At 35.8% G+C, this 19819-nt stretch overlaps 1 protein-coding gene across 3 annotated transcripts; it reads left to right on the plus strand.

Moving 5' to 3' along the window:
• Positions 1 to 5398: 5398 nt before the first annotated feature.
• Positions 5399 to 18739, plus strand: LOC101206290 (DNA repair protein recA homolog 2, mitochondrial). 3 transcript variants are annotated; one of them, XM_011655454.2, is made up of 8 exons: positions 5399 to 5673; positions 6020 to 6077; positions 6249 to 6412; positions 11289 to 11376; positions 16821 to 16993; positions 17286 to 17432; positions 17533 to 17664; positions 17936 to 18739. In XM_011655454.2, the coding sequence occupies exons 1-8, from the start codon at positions 5578 to 5580 to the stop codon at positions 18227 to 18229; spliced, it is 1152 nt and encodes a 383-aa protein (XP_011653756.1). In that variant the 5' UTR covers positions 5399 to 5577; the 3' UTR covers positions 18230 to 18739. The 3 variants fall into 3 exon arrangements, with proteins under 3 accessions (XP_011653756.1, XP_004142657.1, XP_011653757.1); XM_004142609.3 differs by having other exon boundaries at positions 5400 to 5673; positions 6195 to 6412; XM_011655455.2 differs by lacking the exon at positions 6020 to 6077 and having other exon boundaries at positions 5401 to 5673; positions 6326 to 6412.
• The last annotated feature ends 1080 nt before the right edge of the window (positions 18740 to 19819 follow it).

A 19819-nucleotide genomic window follows, 5' to 3' on the forward strand; every position in this document is an offset into this window, starting at 1 on the left:
TTAACTAACAGATTATTTCACTAAAGTCCCGTAGTTGCACTTCCCTCACTATAGATATATTTGTGTCCATCTGATATAATCATGATTAGTAAGTTAATACTTCACAGGTTCAAAATCTCGACTGGGTTAAAATATCGTTTTACCCTCAAGATTACATCTTGCTTCTTAAGTCTGCTGATTCACTATTGAATAATTGGTTTAAGGTCCAGACTATAAATCGAATCCCTCTCGAACCAATAAGAGGGTGGAGCCCCTTATTCAAGACTTGGATTCAGTCCTTAAGAGGACAACCTATCTACTAACCCTAAAGCGGATAAGAGTGAATTCAGTCTTACACCCTATGTCCCTAGCCATCCACCTAGTCTTACCCCTGAAATAGGAAGCTTATTGGACCAACGTCATTGAAATGCCCTCGCCTATGCAGATCTAAGGATAATTCCACATGAACTGAAGTTCATAGTTAGCTTAGAATTAAGATAGAATTAAGATTAAGTTACTTAAGTCATCAATAATCGAAATAGTCAGTTTTATACAGTGAATAGTGTTATAACTTAAAAGTGGCTATTTCATGGTTCTAGTCTTATGTAAACTTTACATAGGAAGTCTCCATTTCCATGTCTCTACATGAACGATTCATGATTACATTATTTGTACTAACTACAAAGCATGCCACATCCATAGTGTCTCCAGAATAGACATCCAACCTTATTCATACATTATATATCATTTAGGCTATATACTCGAACTTGATTTACGTTTATGTCTCCACATAAAGTTCAAGTCTACACTAGATAGCCTCGGGATATTAGTTTATTGAATTCAAGATTATAATATTATATTTTCACTAATAAGTCCTCAATAACCACTTTATTGAATAAAATATAATTTAAAAGTACAAACTACAAAATTTAAGACATAAATTCAACATCCTCGATGCGATCAACGAGTACATCAACCTTACTGTAAAGAACTGCCGACGTGTGTTTAATAATGTCGGGGAAAGTTTAACATATATATAATTATTTAACAATTCCCCAACGTTTTCCTTCATTGTGTCAGGGAAAGCTTTAAATTTATATAATTATTTAAACATTCCCTAATGTTTTCTTCATTGCATCGAGGACAGTGCAATGATCTCATAATTATGTGAATCTTCTCCGATGCGATTCTCCAGTGTGTCGGGGAAAAGTTTAATATTAAAATTTTTATTTATGTTGCCCCGACATTCTTTTCATGCTTATCGTCGGGGAAAACTTAATAATAAATTTAAAAAATGAAAATGAAGAACAAAGCCCGATGTTTTGAATTAAGATGTTGGACTTACTCCTCTAAACCAATGGCTCTTTGTTTGCGTCAGTATTGGTGTCTTGTGCCGACGTGGGTTTTCCCATCGTCCTACTCGACGTCGAGAATCCTCCGACTTCTTGTAGTGATAATGGAGTCCATGTTCATATTAGAAGTATATGTTCATTTTTTTCCTTTGCTCATAATCCCTTATACAGTTCTATGCTTCAATATTTTGATTGGTGTTAGACAAATTGCTTCATATTTAGGTTTGACATGGATTTTGTATATGTTTGAATTCTATCTTTCAATTTTGTATTCCTGCTTTACCCTTTTTCTGAGGAAGACTTCCAGAAAGGGATAGTATTATGAATAGACCAGTTATCAGAAGGGAGACTTAGAGGGGAGAAGCCACTTGACTTATAATAGGAGTAGGGAGAGGTGCTCGCCCCATTTCTGCTGAGGAAGCTATCACTCATTTGATTTTCTTTGTACATTATGGTAGGTTTGCTATACTCCTTTAACTGTCATATCCATTTTTGCTTCAGAAAGTTTTTTGTTGTCTACCGTGTATGTCATATCCCTTCTTTCTTAGGATTTTTTGGTTGTCTACAGTGCATAATCTTTAGGTTACTATGCATCAAAATTACTCTTATCCCTCTATTATAAATATGATATCCCATTTTTTTATTCAATTTCATCGTCATTCATATTTGAACATACATCCTTCTTTCTTTGGTATACTTTCTATTTTTCATTCACATGGCTAATTCAATTGAAATTCATATTGATTTCAACTTTCGAAAACCTTTATTTCTGTCCATGTTTATTTCTGCTTGCATTTTGAGCTCATGTCTTGGAAAAGCTTTATTGATGTCCATGTTTGTTTGTTACTGATTTTCATTACATTGCATCTTTTAAAAAAATTCTCTTAAATACTACACCAGATCAAATGAAATTCAAGTTCCAATAATTTATTGAATTTCAATCTTTTGAGGCTCCTACTTCTCCCTAATTTCTTTACTTTTTGTATCTTATGTTAGCTCTTTACTGTTTCATTCCATTTGTACGGGTCTAGTTTTGGACATAGAAATTTCTTTTATTGTTTTCCATGTTTGTTTGTTACTGGTTTTCATTCCATCTTTGTTTGTTAATGATTTTCATTGCATTGCATCCTTAAACAAATTTTCTCCTACGTACTACACTAGAACAATAAAATTCAAGTTCCAATGATTTAATGAACTTCAATTCTATGATGCTCCCATTTCTTCCTGCGTTCTTTACTTTCTGTCTCATATGTTGGCTCTATACTGTTTCATTCCATTGTACGAATCTAGTTTTGGTCATAGAATTGGTATTTTATTTCAACTTTCAGTTTCTTTTTTTTTTTCACTTGGATTTACCTAAATACTTTTCTCTTTGATCTTTTCAGAATTCTCCTTTTTCGAACTATTTTTTGTGAGGCAATATGGTTGCATTGTATTCATTATTTCCTATGTTTCAATGCTTGTACTTTTATTATATAGTAACAATTGTTGTACCTGAACTTTATATGTAGACTTTGTCTTAATTATTTTTTAATGAATATATTGCTATAATTTTCTTATGAATATATTATTATAATTTTCATGATTTTGTTGGATGTCTGTAACTGTCAATAGTTTTTCTTATGAAAAAGAACTCTTCAAAATTAACTTAGGAAAAGAAATTTTAGGAAAAACAACTTAGGAAGGTTTGTTAGAAAAAATTAATTTAAAAAAATATCATACAAAATTTCATTTTAAAAACTTTCCAACTCTAAAGCTATGCTTCAAATTAATTTACAATATATCAATCACTAAGCAACAAGAATGATAGGATAGGTAATATTTGTAGTAGTGGAAGGGTAATTAAGTAATTTTGTTTTAATTTACAATATATCTCTAAAAAGGTCATATAAGTTGTCTTTTGAAATTAAAAACAAAGAAAGAATTACTAGAAGGGAGAATTACAATTGGACTAGGAGAGTGAGAAATAGGAGACAGAAAGAGAGAGATGGAAAAAACTATTTTCTTCAAAACAGAATAGAGAAAGAAAGAGATCAGAAGAACTATTTCCTGAGAATAGGAGAGAAAGAGAGAAATATAGTTTTACAAATTTAATAGATCTTTTTATAATTGTTTTTTTAGAAAATTAACAATTTTTTTCAAGTTTCTCACGTTAGGTTAGGTATATAGGTATATATATATGTATATATATTTTGTTAAAAGTTGTTATTACTTCACAAAATTAATAAAACTTTTAAAATTGATTATTAAGTTAGGTATGTAGTTATGTACCTTTTTGAAAAAGAAATTGTTCTTTTACAAAATTAGTTACCCGAACGTTGAGGGTTTTCTTGCTCCATACAAAGGAGAAAGATACCACCTTCAAGAGTAGCAGGCAAGGATAATGTACTTACAACAGCACGAAAGTTCTTAAACATGAAACATTCGAGTTGTTGAAGGGTCGATGGGCAATCCTACGAGGAAAGCCACGCTACCCAGTCTAAGTCCAATATCACATAGTTGTTGAATATGATTCACATTTCGAGTTGTTGAATATGATTCACATTTCGAGTTGTTGAAATGTTTGCATAGAGTCATCCTGTAGTCAAGAGCCTCCACAACAAAATGTCTCCTTATTATGATGACCTGTCATATGTTTTTGAAAAAGATTAGGCTACGGGAGCACGATTAGAGACCTTTGCTGATGTACGGTCTAATGTGCCAGGGAGGTTCAACGATTTTTCCGTCGATGATGCTCATGATCCGAAGATCTTGACGATGTATAATCAGGGACTGGACATGCCACCTGATGAGCTCATAGGCACACGACTAGGTTGATTTAGTGAGGGAAGAAATGCTTCAAGCGTAAGCAAGAGGAAACACATAGGATAACTATCTCAAACAATCGGTATCATTCATAATGTAATGAAAATTGTGAATGACCAGTTGAAGGCCATTATGGATCGTCCGAAAGAGCAACGTGCAACAGAGGACGAATATGGTCCTTGAACTGAGTAGGTGTGATGGCGTGTGACTTATGTGAATCATATTCTGTAATGTGCAAGACATGAAGGCATTCCCAAGGATACCCCCATAGCTTAAATTGGAGTATTGCACCGTGCCGCTTGAAGATAACGCTTGACTGGCTGTCGATTACTTTTGTTTCTTTATTCTGTAGGTGGTTGTAGTGGTTTGATGAACCTTTCTTTATTTCGTCATGTATTATAAACTCTTTTTTACAAAGAGATTATCTATCTTAATCAATTCATGTTTGGGTAAGTACGTGTTGCAAATGTTTTTTTGTCTTGCTTTCTTACCTAAGTGACTAAGTAGGCAAATCGTACCAATGTATGCTTAAACTAATTTTGAACACAATAACAAAAAACAATGACAAAATGACCTTATGGAGATTAACCATAAATTAATCAAATGAGAATCCTAATTAAAATGATTTAATAAATGAAGAACAAAGTTAATGAGTTTAGTGAGATAAAATTAAGAAAAAAAATGTGTATTTCAGGTATCATTATATATGTATATGGCAAAATAGAGTAGTTAAAAACTAAGATTAAAAATAAATTTATGAAATGAATATTGTAATTAACAATATTTAATAAAATAATTTGGAGAAACATTTTTATCTCACGTACAATGTATATGCATGGAAAAGAAGAGGGATGAAAAGTTAAGATTGAAGCTAAATTTATGGAAATGATTCCATAAAATCATTTGACATATATATGCATGACAATAAGAGTAGTGAAAAACCAAGTAATTTATTAAGTGAATATAACAATTAACAAGATTTAATAAAGTCAATTGAAAAAAATGTGTATTTCAAACAGAAAACGAGTAATAAAAATGGTATTTTAAAAAAATAGCAAAATAAATTAAAATATTTCAAGATTTAAGATTCTATATGTTGATATTAGACTATCAATATCTACTATTGATAGAATCAAAATATTTTATCAAATTTGCTATTTGTCAAGATTGTTCTATTAAAAAAAAGATTATAATACTTTTCATCCTAAATACAATTTATAAGCATCCAAACGCAACACTAACAGCACATATAGAGTCTGCGGAGTCCCTCCTTGCCCCCAAGTTTAGGGACGAGTTTTAAGTCATGACAATGCGGACCTTTTCATTTTACCCTTCACGAGCACCAAGAACAACAATGTCTTCTCTGCAACATTCCTAAGCGCCAAATTTCTTAGTCTTAAAACCCTAAACTGAAAACTCTTTCCAATAAGCTCTAAGAAGCATGCCATTCTTCCTCTCACATTCACTCTTCCGCTTTTGCCGTCTCAAGCACTTCGAACCATCTCGCTTTTCCTCTCTGTCCCACTCCCTCCTCCAGGTCTCTTTTCTTTTACCTCTTCGTCTTCTCCTTTTACTTCAGATTCTACGTCTTGAATTGGTTATCTGGTTTTCTTGTTAGACTTCGAACATTTTTATTTATGGGTTTCGTCCGTAATGTCGTCTGTACTGAAATAATTTAGATGCTGCCACATGTTGAAGGATAGTTGTTTTCTTGTGAATTTAAATAAGGAGAAAATTAAATGAATTAGATATTGTTCATGGATAATGGGGCTTCTGAAAGTAGTATTTTCCCTATTTTGGCTTACAATTATATTAAGATTGTATAAATGGGTTTTCCCAGTTTTGTTTTTCTTCTGTGACCCTTTTCCCATTTGTTCTGGAAGGGAAGGAGAGATGTGATCAGCTATGTGGGTATAGATGCTTGTCATTTTTCCTCACTAGGTAATAGGCAACAAGCCAGAATTCTCTTTCTTTGTATTTTGTTAGTTACATAAGAGCTGGCCAATTGACGTTTTCTGTTTATCCTGATGCACCATAATTTTTCCTTATAAAATTTAGTTGATGTTTGGGAGTACGAATGCGATATGCTTAATGATGATACTAAAACGACAGAGAAAGATACTGCACTGCATTCCGCAATCTCTCAGGTTGCTGCTGATTTTGGAAAGGATTCTAAGTTGTTTTTGCAGAGGTTTCTTAGCTCCCGATTTGCACCTGTGATTTCCACTGGATCATTAAAGCTTGACATTGCTCTTGGGATTGGAGGATTACCTAAGGTGAGTGACTGTAAGTTGAATTTTTCTTCCTCCATATGTTTAATTGTTTCTTTCACATATTTACCAGAATTGGAATGTGTTGCAGTTAAAGTCCTTTCTGTTGTTATTTCACTTCCTTTTCATTTTACGTCACTTGTATATCCATGGTGTTGATTTCTACATAATAAGGTCTCTTAGTTTAATGATCTTTTGTTATTTCCATCATATTTTGTTTTGCCGCATGTTATTTGTGTACTATATTTCATTTCTTCACTTTGTTTTTGCAAGCGTAGGTTACAAGCTTGATCATAGTGTGCATATAAATAAAAGATCTTGGGTTAGAACCGATCCTAAATCATTTGACCTTTGTCAACTATGTAAAGGGTAGAGAATCTGATAAGCACCCACTATGTTTGTTAGATGCAAAGCTAGAGGTCGTTCTAGGATCTTGCAAAAACTCACAAAGAAAGTTAACTTAGATCAAACCTAGAATCTATGATGGTTACTCTTAGATCTTAAGACAACTCACTCCAAGATTAGCTTGATCAAGACTAATCCAATGAATTAATATTTAACATCAAATATAAAGCAAGATTTGAAAAGATAACACCAAAAGGGTTGAATAAGCACATGCTTTTTAATATTAATATTCTCCTTTCGAAATGTGGAAACTACTACCTGTATACTAATTAAAAATGTTAAATAAAAGGACATAACATTTAATTTTAGGCCATTTCAACTACTACAATAAATAAAAACAGAAAATAAGTACATAATTCATTAAAGATGTGAATGAATTTGAATCTCTAGATTCATTATGACTTTTGGGGTCCAAATAACTTTTGAAGTACCAAACGTTGCAACTTTTCAAGTTTATTGAGAAGCTTAGCTTGAAAGTTATTCGTTCTATGCTTCAGTTGATCAATGCCACTTGTTTAGCAACCCCATCCATGTGTGTCTGAAGTTTGAAAAGGGGACCCAATTTAGTGGTCTGTAGTCAAGTTCTTTTATAGTCAACTTCCACTTATTTTTTGTTAGGAGGACCTTAGTTAAAAGTACATTCTGATTGACCCTAATTAGGAATATGAGCCAAAAGGACATTAGAAGACCTGCATAATCTAATAGAAGTCCATGTAAATTCCATGTAAATGACTAATTCACATTCATAATGATTAAAAGAATGTTATGATCGATTTGAATTATGATAGGATTTGTATTAGGGGTAACTAGGGTATTAAGGGCATATTAGTAATTAGTTGGAGAGTTAGTTATACTGATTGATTATAAATAGAGGGAGTGGGGAATGGAAAGGATATGCAATATTGTAGTGTAAGTGAATTAGGGCTTGAGAGTTGTCTCAAGATTGGGAGGGTCCAAGTACCTTGAATCACTTGTTTTATCTTGTATTTCTATTATCTTTTATATTACAATATATTCAGCTTCTTTCATTTTGGTACCAAAGCAATTCGATTCCATGGAGTTAGAAGCAAAGTTGAGAGAATTGTGGGATCAGCTAAATGAGATGGAATTCATATTTCAATTTCAACAAGAGGAAGAAAAGCAGGTGTACAGTGATATGAGAGATTTTTTCAAAGAGAGGGGAGGCTGCGGCAATGAAAAAAGAAGAAATCAAAATTGCGAAGATGGAAAGCAAAGAATCAAGTGTCTCATTTGATGTAGAAGAAGGGAAGGAAAGAGTCGTTCCAGTAGAAACAAGGGAACCAAGCTCTAATTTGAAAAGAAATCAATAAAATGTAATCATCTCAAGGAGCCTTCATAATACAAAACCTCAAGGACAAAAGGTTGTCAAATTGGAATCATGTTTGACAGAGGTTCGAAACTTCAAATGCAACCAGAATCAAATAAGAGCAACAAATCCAGGCCAAACGAAGCAAGATCGGTGGAGGAAAAATAGGTATGTAAAGAAAAGAAAGCGTAAGAGAAACAAAAGAAGGATAAACATAACAATAAAAACAAATTAAGATAGTTGGAGAAAGAACTCCTTGAAGTCTAAGAAGTGACAAGACATGCTTTGATCATCAAGCTAAAAGTACTGAAAGCTATGGTAAAAAAATGAAACAAGATCATTTTTGGCAACATTTATACACAAAAGAATCAACTCATGGCTGAAATTACCTTATTAGACAATTTGGAAGAAGTAGATGATTGCTCCTTATTTACATAGTCCAAAAAAGGAAACTAAGGGCACAATTACAATCTATTGTGGTAGAGGAAGTCCACTAGAGACAAAAGTGCAAGGCACTTTGGCTTGAGGAAGGGGATCTCAATACACTTCTTTCATCGTATTGTTGCTACAGTGAAGGGTCTGGATACCATACATGCATTACTTTCACCTGATGGGGTTAGTCTTCTGATTGAAAAAGACATTGTTGAAGAATTCCTCAAATTCTAGCGAAAACTCTACACCAAGAGGCTAAAAGCCTTACTGCCCTTCCCATTGTCTTGGCCTACTCTATTTGACCAACAATCATGCTCCCTGGAGAGTCCTTGTGAGACTTGTGCCTTAAAACGAAGGAAATTAAGAAGTGTCTTAAATCATCTCGAGGCTGTGTTAGACCGAGATGAGGGACAAAAAGGTAGAATCTTGGGCAATCAAGTGGAATCCCAGTCAAGATTTAGGACGGAAATGAAATCTTGGGGCAATCTCGATGCTTGGTGGATCGAGGTCTGAAGAAAAGAGGGAAATGTAAAGAGATCTCGGGCCATCTCAAGGACGAGTCCAATCGAGATTGAAGATAAAGAAGGAAATTGGAAAGATCTCGGGGCTATCTTGGGGTTGTGCCAGTCGAGATTGGAGATAGGAAAGGATTTAAATGGTTAACTCGGGTTGATCATGGGCCAATTCCGGTCGAGATCATTAAAAAGTCGAGTGTTCGGTGAGTTGGATTCTAGGTGTCATGACATGAAAATACTTAGACTTTTGGAAAGTAGGAGTTGACAAGTTACTAAGAGCCTAAAGATGACTAAGCTATTTTGAAAAGTAATATAATTAGGAGAAGAGGTCAAGAAAGGAGGGGATTATTCAGAGGAAATATGCAAGTTTTGTGTTGCTAAAGGATCATCAGGTGAGAAGAAGCATCAGTGTTGCAAAGGCATTCTAAACAAAAGGGGAAAACAAGTTTGTGAGTAATTTTTCAAAATTAAGATTGATTTAAACTTCCTTCCAACGTTTCTAGTATTTTGTGATTTGTGTGTTTCATGTTTACGTTTATGGAAGCATGTTTTACGTTGTTAAAGTTTTACAGAAACCATGATTTATGCAGAAAAATAACATATTTTAGACTTAAAGTTCATGTTTTATTAATTGTATTGTATGTTTAATATAGAGTAAACCATTAGTCTTATTCCTATCAATAAGCTATTTGTTATGTGCACATAAATGATGTGTATTGTGCTTAGCTTACCAACACAAGGTCCCCATATGATCAAAAAACTCTGTAGAAATTTTCTTTGGAAAGGCAACAGTGAGGCCCACAAACTTCATCTTGTGAATTGGAGCAAAGTTGCCTACCCTCAGGCTATTGGAGGTCTTGGAATCATTAGTCTGAAGATAAGGAACAAAAGCCTTATTGCCAAATGGATCTGGCCTTTTAGGGTGGAACAAAATGCTCTTTGGAGAAAGGTCATCGCTGCCAAATATGGTATCTCATTGTGACAACAAGGAAGGTAATCGCTGCATATCCAGTGCAAAGGGACCTTGGAAAGCTCTTTCTTCACTTCAAGCTGCTGTCGATCAATATACTATTGGCACTCTTGGTAGCGGAAATACAATAATCTTCTGGCATGACAGATAGTTAAATAACAGCCCCTTGTCCGCGGCTTTCCCAGACTCTATGCACTATCCCTTGCTAAAGATGCATTTGTGGCAGATTTCTGGGATGCTTCTAATGCCGGCTGGAACCCACGTTTTAGAAGGAACTTGAACGATATGGAAATTTCTGAATGGACCACCCTATCCATGCTTCTCAAATCACCAGCTTCTTAATACAATAGACAATTGGCACTGGAACCTCGAGGCGTCTGGAATCTTGGATTTCTTTGAGACATGAGGCCTAGGGAAGCAATCTTCTTCTTAAAAAATTGTGCAAAGCCATATGAACTGACCATTATCCCAAAAGAAATCATAATTTTTTATTTCGGAGCTTGCTCACAGAGTCGTTCTAACCAATGACAAACTTCAGCACCACCTTCCTACTACATTATCTTTGGACTGGTGTTCTCTACGTAAGAATAACACAGAATCACAGTCACCTCTTCATTTTCTGCCCCTTTGCTAAAGCTTGCTGGGATCACTTTTTGCAAGTTTCAATTGGCACATGGTCTTCCCTATGGATATCACCCTCTTCCTTTCAACCATTTTGAAGGATCACCCTTTCAAAAGAAGAAGAGCATCATTTGGAAACACATAGCAAGAGCCTTTCTGTGGAAGGTTTGGCTTGAGTGCAACAATATAGTTTTCCAAGACAAAATGAATCATTTTGAATCCTTTATTGACCATTTTATTATTATTACTGCTATTACTTGGTGTAAACTTTTGGCAATTTTCAAATCTTACAGTTTTGCTACTCTATTAGCCAATTGGAGATGTGTCTCTTCCCCTTTCTTCAACTCTTGTAATTTCATTTTATTAATGAAACTTTTTTTTATAAAAAAATATTGATTCATTCTATTGAGTAAAGTTCTCTTAGTGTACTCTATCAAAGTACGTTATTAGCAAATGCAGATACTATCTATATTTTGGTGTATGTATTTCTGTTTGAGTTTCTCTACTTGACAGTTTCACTTGAACAAGCTATAGATTGTGTAATTGTGTCCTTAAGTTTGATTTTCTCTACGTTTTAAAGTATTGGTTGTAACCATTCTACTTCTTATTCAGGGAAGAATAATTGAAATTTATGGGCAAGAAGCTTCTGGAAAGACAACATTGGCGCTCCACATCATTAAGGAAGCTCAGAAACTTGGAGGTGTTTGTTGGATTTGCCTTTTTTTCTGGATCAGAATGATTACTTGTCGAAAATTCTGGCAAGTTCTTTCAAATGTTTTATTAAAGAAAAAGTCCATTTGATTTAATAGCAACCTTGATTTCTTTTGTTTTTTTGAAAAGGAGTACAACTTGGGGGGATTTGAACCCGAACCTCTTGTTGAGCAGTGTCAATCATCCTCCCCAAGCTCAAGTCTTGAAAAGAAATAAAATCAGCAAGAAAGTTACTCTGCAGTTCAACTTGGGGGTAATCTTGCTAAAGACAATTAATTATAAGAGATTTTGGGCACATGCACCCCTTCAAGAGGGAACATTTGTCTCTTTCGAGCAATGAGAGCCGAAGAACCATATGCTATTATGATTTTTTCGTTACTGACACAAGGAACATTGGAGAAAATTCTCAGAAGGTCCTGTCAAATGATCTGTAGCACCCGAATCAAGAATTCAGGGATTTTTTTCATCAACACTGATTAGACTAAGGGATTGAGACATACCTGACTGAGCAATAGCTCCTAATGTGGATGGACTAGGAGCATTCTGGTTTCCTGTGAGGCTGGATGGTTGAGAGGTTTCAGTAGATTCATTTACACATGCTCACCCTGAATTCTGCTTGTCACTTGGAGGATATTTCTTATCTCCTAGGGGACGACCATGCAATCCAATGTTGTTCTTTGGCAACTTTCTTATCTCCTATCTGTGACTCCATACTGTTGATTAACATGGCCCGAATAAGAGGATCCTCCCTTTTCCCGTAATGTTCCTAGGGATCCCTTGGTTGAGGGCGTGGTATCTCTCTTGTCGGAAAGCCAAAATTTGTGGCGACCCTTGAGGATAATTTTAACAGATTGGGATCACGAGAAATAGTTTTGGCCATTAAGTTTCTTCCCTATAAAGATTCTTGTAGACCGTGCCACAAAATCAGACACATAAGTAAAGGACAAAGTAGGGAACGAAGTTACCGAATTCTCGGAATACATCGGCAAGGTCGTAGGAATGCTAAGACTAGGAGTGGTTGTAGGAGCCCCTAACGTTGCCTCAATTGCTGCGATTTGCTGTCGAAGCATCTTTGGTTGTTGGGCGGGGTACCTTGAGAAAAATCCTGAACATGAGGTTTGGATTGGGCCGAGTATTCACCAACCTCAAATGTCGACTGAGCCGATAAGGTATAGTGTCTTGTTAGGTTGTGGTGAAGAGCAACTAGGTTCGAAAGGTGTAGGTTTTGGTTTGTGGTTGAGTTGGATGGAATTAGGGTTTGCGGCAAGATGGTAGGCAGCGGCTAAGGAGGCTTTGGATTTAGGGTTTGCGGTTGGAACATGGGCAGCGGTTGGACAATGGGTGGCGATTGAGGTAGGGTTAGGTGTAGTTGGACAAGAGTCAGCGATTGAAAGATAGAGGTAGAGCTAGACGACATGTAGATTACCGATGACTGGGGAAGAAAGCTGTGTGGTGGGGCGTGCAACTCGGAAACAAGACCACTTCGCGGCACGTGGGGTTGGGAAATCATGTTGGTTGGCGTGATCAGGAGATGTCGAAGCAATTTGTGCATGGCGGCGGCAATTCCAGGGTCGGCCGCTCACAGTGGCTGTCTTCTTGCTGGTGGTTTGATCCTCCATGGGTTGCTCCTCAAGGGTGGTTTTTAGGGTTTCATCGTCACCTTGCTCTGATACCATATTGCAAGAGATGGAAAAGAAAAGCACACCGATATATGTGGAAACCCTAATATAGTGGAAAAATCACAATGTAAACCTTCCTTATTGTCAAATTTGATAGTATGGGGTTCTATCTCAAGACCAATTGGCAATGAGAGGAGTAGTCCATCTATCTTATATGGAGTATCAGTGCCTAGGCTCAAGTCGCGCATATGGGACTTATTTGTGAAGAAGCGAGGCCTTTTCACTAAAGCCCAGCTTAGGCGGAAGGTGCGCCTAGGCTCAAGTCGCATTAAGCGTGGACTTTTTTATAACTAATGGGCTAGGCTTTAATTAAAAAAAATTATTATATAGGTTTTTTAAACTTATTACATGAAAGTTAAGAAACGACTCTTCTTCTCCTGCACGACTTTTCTTCAACGAACGTCTTCATCTACCTCTTCCGTTCCCTTTCTGCTTCATCTTCAAAGAATATTTTATACATTTCAAAGAGTAGTTTACTGTTGTGTTATGTTTTTTTGGTAGAAAACTAATTTATAATATTTTATACATTAGAGTTGAGTCTCAATTCCACCTTCGTTATATACTTATATTTTATATATTGTTGCTCTGCTCAACATATGTGTACGTATTTTTCTTTTCATATCTAGTGCGCCTTCTGAAAAAAAGCCCTCGCCTTTTTGTGCGCCTTGCGCCTAGGCTCCAGAGGACCATTGCGCCTTAGTGCGCCTTGAGCCTTTATAAACACTGTGGAGTATGAGTCTCCTTGGTTTTTCCAATGTGGGACTCTCAACTTCTCCAACACTTATTATTTACTTATATAGCACAAAGGTTCAAGAGGGTAGAATTAGGCAATTAGGGCCTTAACAAAAAAAGGAAAGGATAACTAGGATAAAATAATTTACATAAATACCATTGGGCTTTCAATACACACCAAGCCCATAAATTCTATCAACCAATAAAACAGAGTACTATTAAAAATCAAGGTCTTCAATCTTATTAGGTTCATAAGAACGATGAAGTGTTCAGGAAAGACTTCAGCAGCCTATGGGTCATTACCCGTTTGTTCGCTTTCAATTATTGAAAGGACATTGCTAATATTTTGGAGGAACATTCTCATTCGAAAATTTGATGTCCATTATTTGTGGATAAAGCTTTAATCAGAGCTCCACTATGCAACTTTGAAGTGTGGGTTGAGAATCCAGGTAAATGGCAGAGGTTTGGGCCATATCATCTCCTTCTTGGAAAATAGAATAGCTTCAAACGCCGACTGGAAGTAGTTAAGCGTTATGGAGGCTGGATCTCTTAAAGGTGGACTTGAAAGTATTTCTTTAGATACTTTGTACATGATTAACTGTTCGAAGGATAAAATCAAGGTTGGTCAAAACGTGTGTGGTTTATTGCCAGCAATGGTTGAGTTAAGAGATGAAAATCGGGGCAATTTTTTTCTCAATTTTAGGGACATCGAACTGTTGGAAGACATCATTGAAGGAGCATTGTTCTTAAAAGATTTCACTAATCTGATTGATTTAGTGAAACTTGTTGGAATTCTTTCCTTTTTTCTAGGCTTTTTCCTGGTTAGAATCCTAGAATAATTATGGAAAGATTATGGGAATGTTTTCCTTATTTTCCTAAATCTTTTCCTTTTTTATTCCATTGTATACTCTATTTATTCTCCCTTGTACCTATTGTTTTATTTATTAGAAAATAATAACAACAAACAATCGTGGTTTTTCTCTCGGTACTCGGGTTTCCACGTAAATTGGTGTGAACTCGTTGTCTCACCTTTCAATATGGTATCAGAGCGGGACAATGAAAACACCCTAGAAACCCGAAAAAACCAAACCACTGATGAAAATCAAACAGAAGGGACAACCATCAATTTTAGTGTCGACGTAGCTGCTGCCGTCGATATGCTCAGATGAGTGCTGCCATGGACGAATTATTAAGCCGGCTACAGAAAACGTCCGAAAATAATTTTTCGTCATTTCCACAGTTGTCCGCGTCTGGTTTTCGTCCTCAGACGGCGTCGACCATCCCAAGACCCTTTTCTTCATCAGCGGCCTATATTGCTCCCCACGCCCCGATTTATGTTCTGCCATCTAATTCCGATCGGCCACCACCGCTTCTACCGTCAAATCTGTATGTCCAGCCACCCAATGATCCTAGCTACCATCCCGTTGTTAAAAATTCTCAAATTCACTCATCATTTGAGGTTGGTGAATCTTCGGCACATTCCAACCGTAACGTGCAAGCTTCCTCGGGAATAGTTCATCAACAACTGGAAGGGCTTCGACAACAGATAGCAGCACTTGAGGCTACTTTAGGGACGACATCCAATATTTCTCTACCGATGTATTATGAGAATCTGGTAAACTCGTTCCCTAATTTATCCTCTCCTTATGTGACTAATACGGTGGCTCAGTCTTCCATGTATCATCTTTCAGGAGAAAAGTTGAATGGCAACAACTATTTCTCAGGGTCTCAGTCAGTAAAGATGGTCCTCGAAGGATGACAAAAATTTAGCTTTCTGACAGGGGAAATACCTCGCCCCCTACCGGGTGACCCACATGAACGATATTGGAAGGTAGAGGACTCTATTCTTCGATCTATAGTGATCAACAGTATGGAACCTCAAATTGGCAAGCCGTTATTGTTTGCTGCAACAGCCAAGGATATTTGGGACACGACCCAGACACTTTACTCAAAACGTCAGAATGCCTCTCGTTTATACACGCTGAGAAAGCAAGTTCATGAATGCAAGCAAGGAACCATGGATGTCACATCCTTTTTCAATAAGCTTTCTCTTATATGGCAAGAAATGGACCTATGCAGAGAGCTAGTCTGGCGTGATCCCACTGATGGTGTGCAGTACTTGAGAATTGAAGAGAATGACAGGATTTATGACTTTCTTGCTGGTCTTAATCCTAAGTTTGATGTAGTTCGAGGGCGTATACTAGGCCAAATACCGATTTCCTCCTTGATGGAAGTTTGTTCTGAAATCCGTCTCGAGGAAGATCGCACAAGTGCTATGAATATTTTCGCAACCCCTACTATTGACTCCGCTGCTTTTAGTGCAAGGTTTTGATTACTTCTTTCATGGTTATGGTTCTTTGGAGCACTTTTGTTTCCTCTCCCAACATTTCATTTGTATTGAATTTTTTTCAGTTGCAGTTTTGATTATTTTTCTGCCTTGTTTGGAGTTTGTTAAGCTCTTGGGCCTTGTTTTCTTATTCCACGCATTTGGATTCTGGATTCTTTTGTCTTTTACAGATTCAAACTTTTTGTATAATTCTCTTGTTCTTTATTCTTTGAGCATTAGTTTCATTTCATTATAATGAAGAGACTTGTTTCCTTTTAGAAACAAAGAGGTCTCTTCCCCACCCAATGATCTTTCCAAAATTACGTATCCCTCCTTTCCTCCATCACACAACTAACCGAACAAATCAAATGAACAAGATTCTTTGCCTCTTTTCTGGTTTATATTTACCCTTTATTTCGGTGCAATTTGCCTAGCCCATTTCCCGGTTTGGACAGTCGCTTAAGAGGAAACAAAAAAGGCAGACTAATACATGGCTTTCAAGGAATTATTAAGATGTGTCAGCTCAATGTTTTGTCAATATTACTGTTGAAAACACGTGCATGAGTATATTTCTTTTGTTTAGCATTTGCACAAGGCCAGATATCCGCCATACCAAATTTAGTGAAATTTATCAATAACTTTTTGGTTTTTTTGTTTCACTGTCATCTTTTGCTAATTGATTTTTTCTCTGGGCAGGATATTGTGCATATTTTGATGCAGAGAATGCAATGGACATGTCATTTGCTGAATCAATGGGTGTAAACGTAGATAATCTTCTTATTTCACCTCCAGCTTCTGCTGAAAATCTGTTGTGTGCCGTTAATACTCTAGTTAGAAGTGGATCTGTGGACGTAGTTGTGGTTGATACTGTAAGACTACTTACCTCTCCCTTGTGTATTGTATTACTTATCACAAAATGTACTATTTCACTACGGTTCTCATGATCATTTTATGAGCAAAACTTCTGGAGGACCAGTAGTGATATCTTTAGTAATTATGTCAATAGTTACATGCCTTTATCACTTTTTTCTTTTCCTACTTTTATTCTTTGGACCAATGCTGTTAATTATTGGGGAATGAAATAGTCAACTTTATATTATTGAGTCTTGTGCAATCTGCTAATGCTTTTGTTGATGTTGGCCTATAAAATGGATTCCTCAGGTAGCTGCCCTTGTTCCACAGTGTGAACTTGATGCTCCGATTGGGAGTTCTGAGCGAGACAGTCGACCACGAGTGATGAACCAAGCATTAAGGAAAATTCATTATTCACTGAAGCTATCTCAAACTCTGGTTGTTTTTATTAATCAGGTTGGTACTAAGTTGCATAAGTGCTTCCTCATATTGTCATTTATAAGGTATCACATGAAGGAATAGTGTTTCAATATGCAGCATTATTGTCTGTAAACAGGTTAGATCTGCAGGATATCAAAATGGTTTCGAACAGAAGGATGAGGTAACCTGTGGTGGGAATGCCTTGCAATTTTATGCAGCAGTCAGACTGAGGCTTTTGAGAAAGGGATTACTGAAGAGTGGTGATAAGGTAAACTTTTACTTAACCATTGTTTGTTTGATTCTGCCAGCAACATAACCATTGTTTGTTATCATTGTTTTACTGAGTTCAAAAAGGGAAAAAAAAAAAAAAGAAGAAAAGAAAGATTTTACTGACTATTACACGATTTTATTTTTATATTGTGTGCTTCACAAAAAAAAAAATTGTTTAATTTTTGGGGCACCTAATTAATGAGATCTCTGGTATTTCCTATGAAATGCTTGTGCTACCTTGTTTTAAATCAAACCATGGTTCTTTCTAGGTCACTGGTGTAGCAGTCGGTGTGCAGGTGGTGAAAAATAAGTTAGCCTCACCCATGAAAATGGTAGAACTAGGGATACATTTTGGGAGGGGGTTTTGCTGTGAATCTGAGGTTCTGGAATTGGGTTGTGAACATGGAGTTATTCTTAAAGATGGGAGCAACTTTCATATTGAAGGGAGGATTTGCAGCAGTAAGCATGAAGCAGAACAGTATCTGATAGAAAATGAAGATGTTCTTAATAAGGTGGTTGAGATATTAAGAAACCAGTTATTTGTACAAGAGTCGAGTCCTTGAGAACTTTGCCATTATGTTTACTGTTGAAGCTGTTGGTGCATTTTGACTGTTTCACATAACCCGAGCGAGTGAAAAGTTGTTGGAGAAGTTGAAGATGTTTCGAGGATTCTCTTTTGAGAACTGATACAAGGAAGAGAGAAGCCATATAATCCATTATACTTGCCCCAATTAATTGACGGGTCGCGCTTGGAAATGGCTATGGCTGCTAACATTTGCTTACAATTATTGAGTGCTTTTCTAAAAAAAAAATTCAGTTTTAAGACAAGCAAAAAGCAACCTTGTTGAAGGCATCTTACCAAGATTATAAGTAGGATTAAAAATCTGATATGAAAATATCGAGATTTGATTTAAATGGAAATTATTATTTTTTTGTGTTTTGCCTTGTGAGTTGTTTTCCCTCGTACTATCGTTATCTTTTCTGTTGTTTGCTCTGTATTACGTTGTGTTGTTGACATGTGGCTGTCTCTTTTCCTTTAGATTCAAAGGAATGAGTTCATTGAGCTTTCCTCAGTTTCTGAATATCACTTAACCTATAGAGCCACACATATTGTTATGGCATTCAAGCTCGAGCACAAACACCAAAGCAGCGGAGTTATTCTCTTATTATCGATGAAACATTAAAACTCACTTGACGTTATTTCTTAATATCCTTCAAATTTGTGGAATTTTTATACACTTGATGAAGATGATAGAGTCTGGTTAATAAATAAATTAGTATATGAGAAATTTTGAACTAATCATACTCGACTTTTAAATTAATTATTACGAAATTATAAAAAATCAATTTTGGTTGACATTTGTATTAATAGAAGACAAGAAAGGACCAATCCAAATGATTCAAGGTGTTTTTGTCTTTATCCTTTGATGAAGTTAATTATTTTTGTCTAATAAAATACTACTATTTGGGTTAAAGGTATAGTCTTAATTTAGCCCGAATGCTAAATAGGGCTTAGATAGTTTGGAGAGAATTCTTCATAATTAGAGGAAATTAATGGCGCGACAGAGGCATGTGAAAACCAATTATGGAACACCTACAAATAGGAGAGCTAATCTTTCATTTCGTGTGTGTGATTCCCATGAAAGAACTCCAACTTCATCCCTAACCTTTCTTTTATGTGGTTTAGGTGAGAAGTTAGAGTGAGAGTTGTAAACAACACCATTTTCCATTCCTTGATTCTGTATTAGACGTAAATGAAGCCTAGGAATACAAGAATTGTAGTCCACGGCTTGACACATTATCTTACCTTATTATTTGTAATATTTGCTTTTATTGTATTGATAGTATGAACTCTATAGCCGAGAAGATAAAGCTTTTATTGTCAGTGCAATCTTATTTCAGTTTCATTCTTCCCTTTCTTTACTTTTCGCTTACAAGTTCTTTGCATTATGAATGAAACAAAAAAAGTAGTTACTTTCTAGAAAAACCTGAAAGTTTGTAACGCTTATCTTATTTAGTCAAAGCTTCATTCAACGCCTAATTCTATAAGAAATGAGGAATTAAACATTGAGAGTTAACTACATTAGAGAGCAAGTAAGTAAGATCTCACTAAATAAGAATAGAAATAATTTTAGAAATAAAATCAATTCTAC

Source organism: Cucumis sativus, chromosome 4 (assembly GCF_000004075.3).
Source record: "Cucumis sativus cultivar 9930 chromosome 4, Cucumber_9930_V3, whole genome shotgun sequence".
Lineage (NCBI taxonomy): Eukaryota > Viridiplantae > Streptophyta > Magnoliopsida > Cucurbitales > Cucurbitaceae > Cucumis > Cucumis sativus.

What these genes read in the sequence shown, in the direction of transcription:
- LOC101206290 (XM_004142609.3), top strand. Translation starts at nt 5,578, where the DNA reads ATGCCATTCTTCCTCTCACATTCACTCTTCCGCTTTTGCCGTCTCAAG. An exon ending in GGAAGCTCAGAAACTTGGAG is followed by an intron (nt 11,377 to 16,820) that starts GTGTTTGTTGGA and finishes TTCTCTGGGCAG; the next exon opens with GATATTGTGCATATTTTGAT. An exon ending in TGGTTGTTTTTATTAATCAG is followed by an intron (nt 17,433 to 17,532) that starts GTTGGTACTAAG and finishes GTCTGTAAACAG; the next exon opens with GTTAGATCTGCAGGATATCA.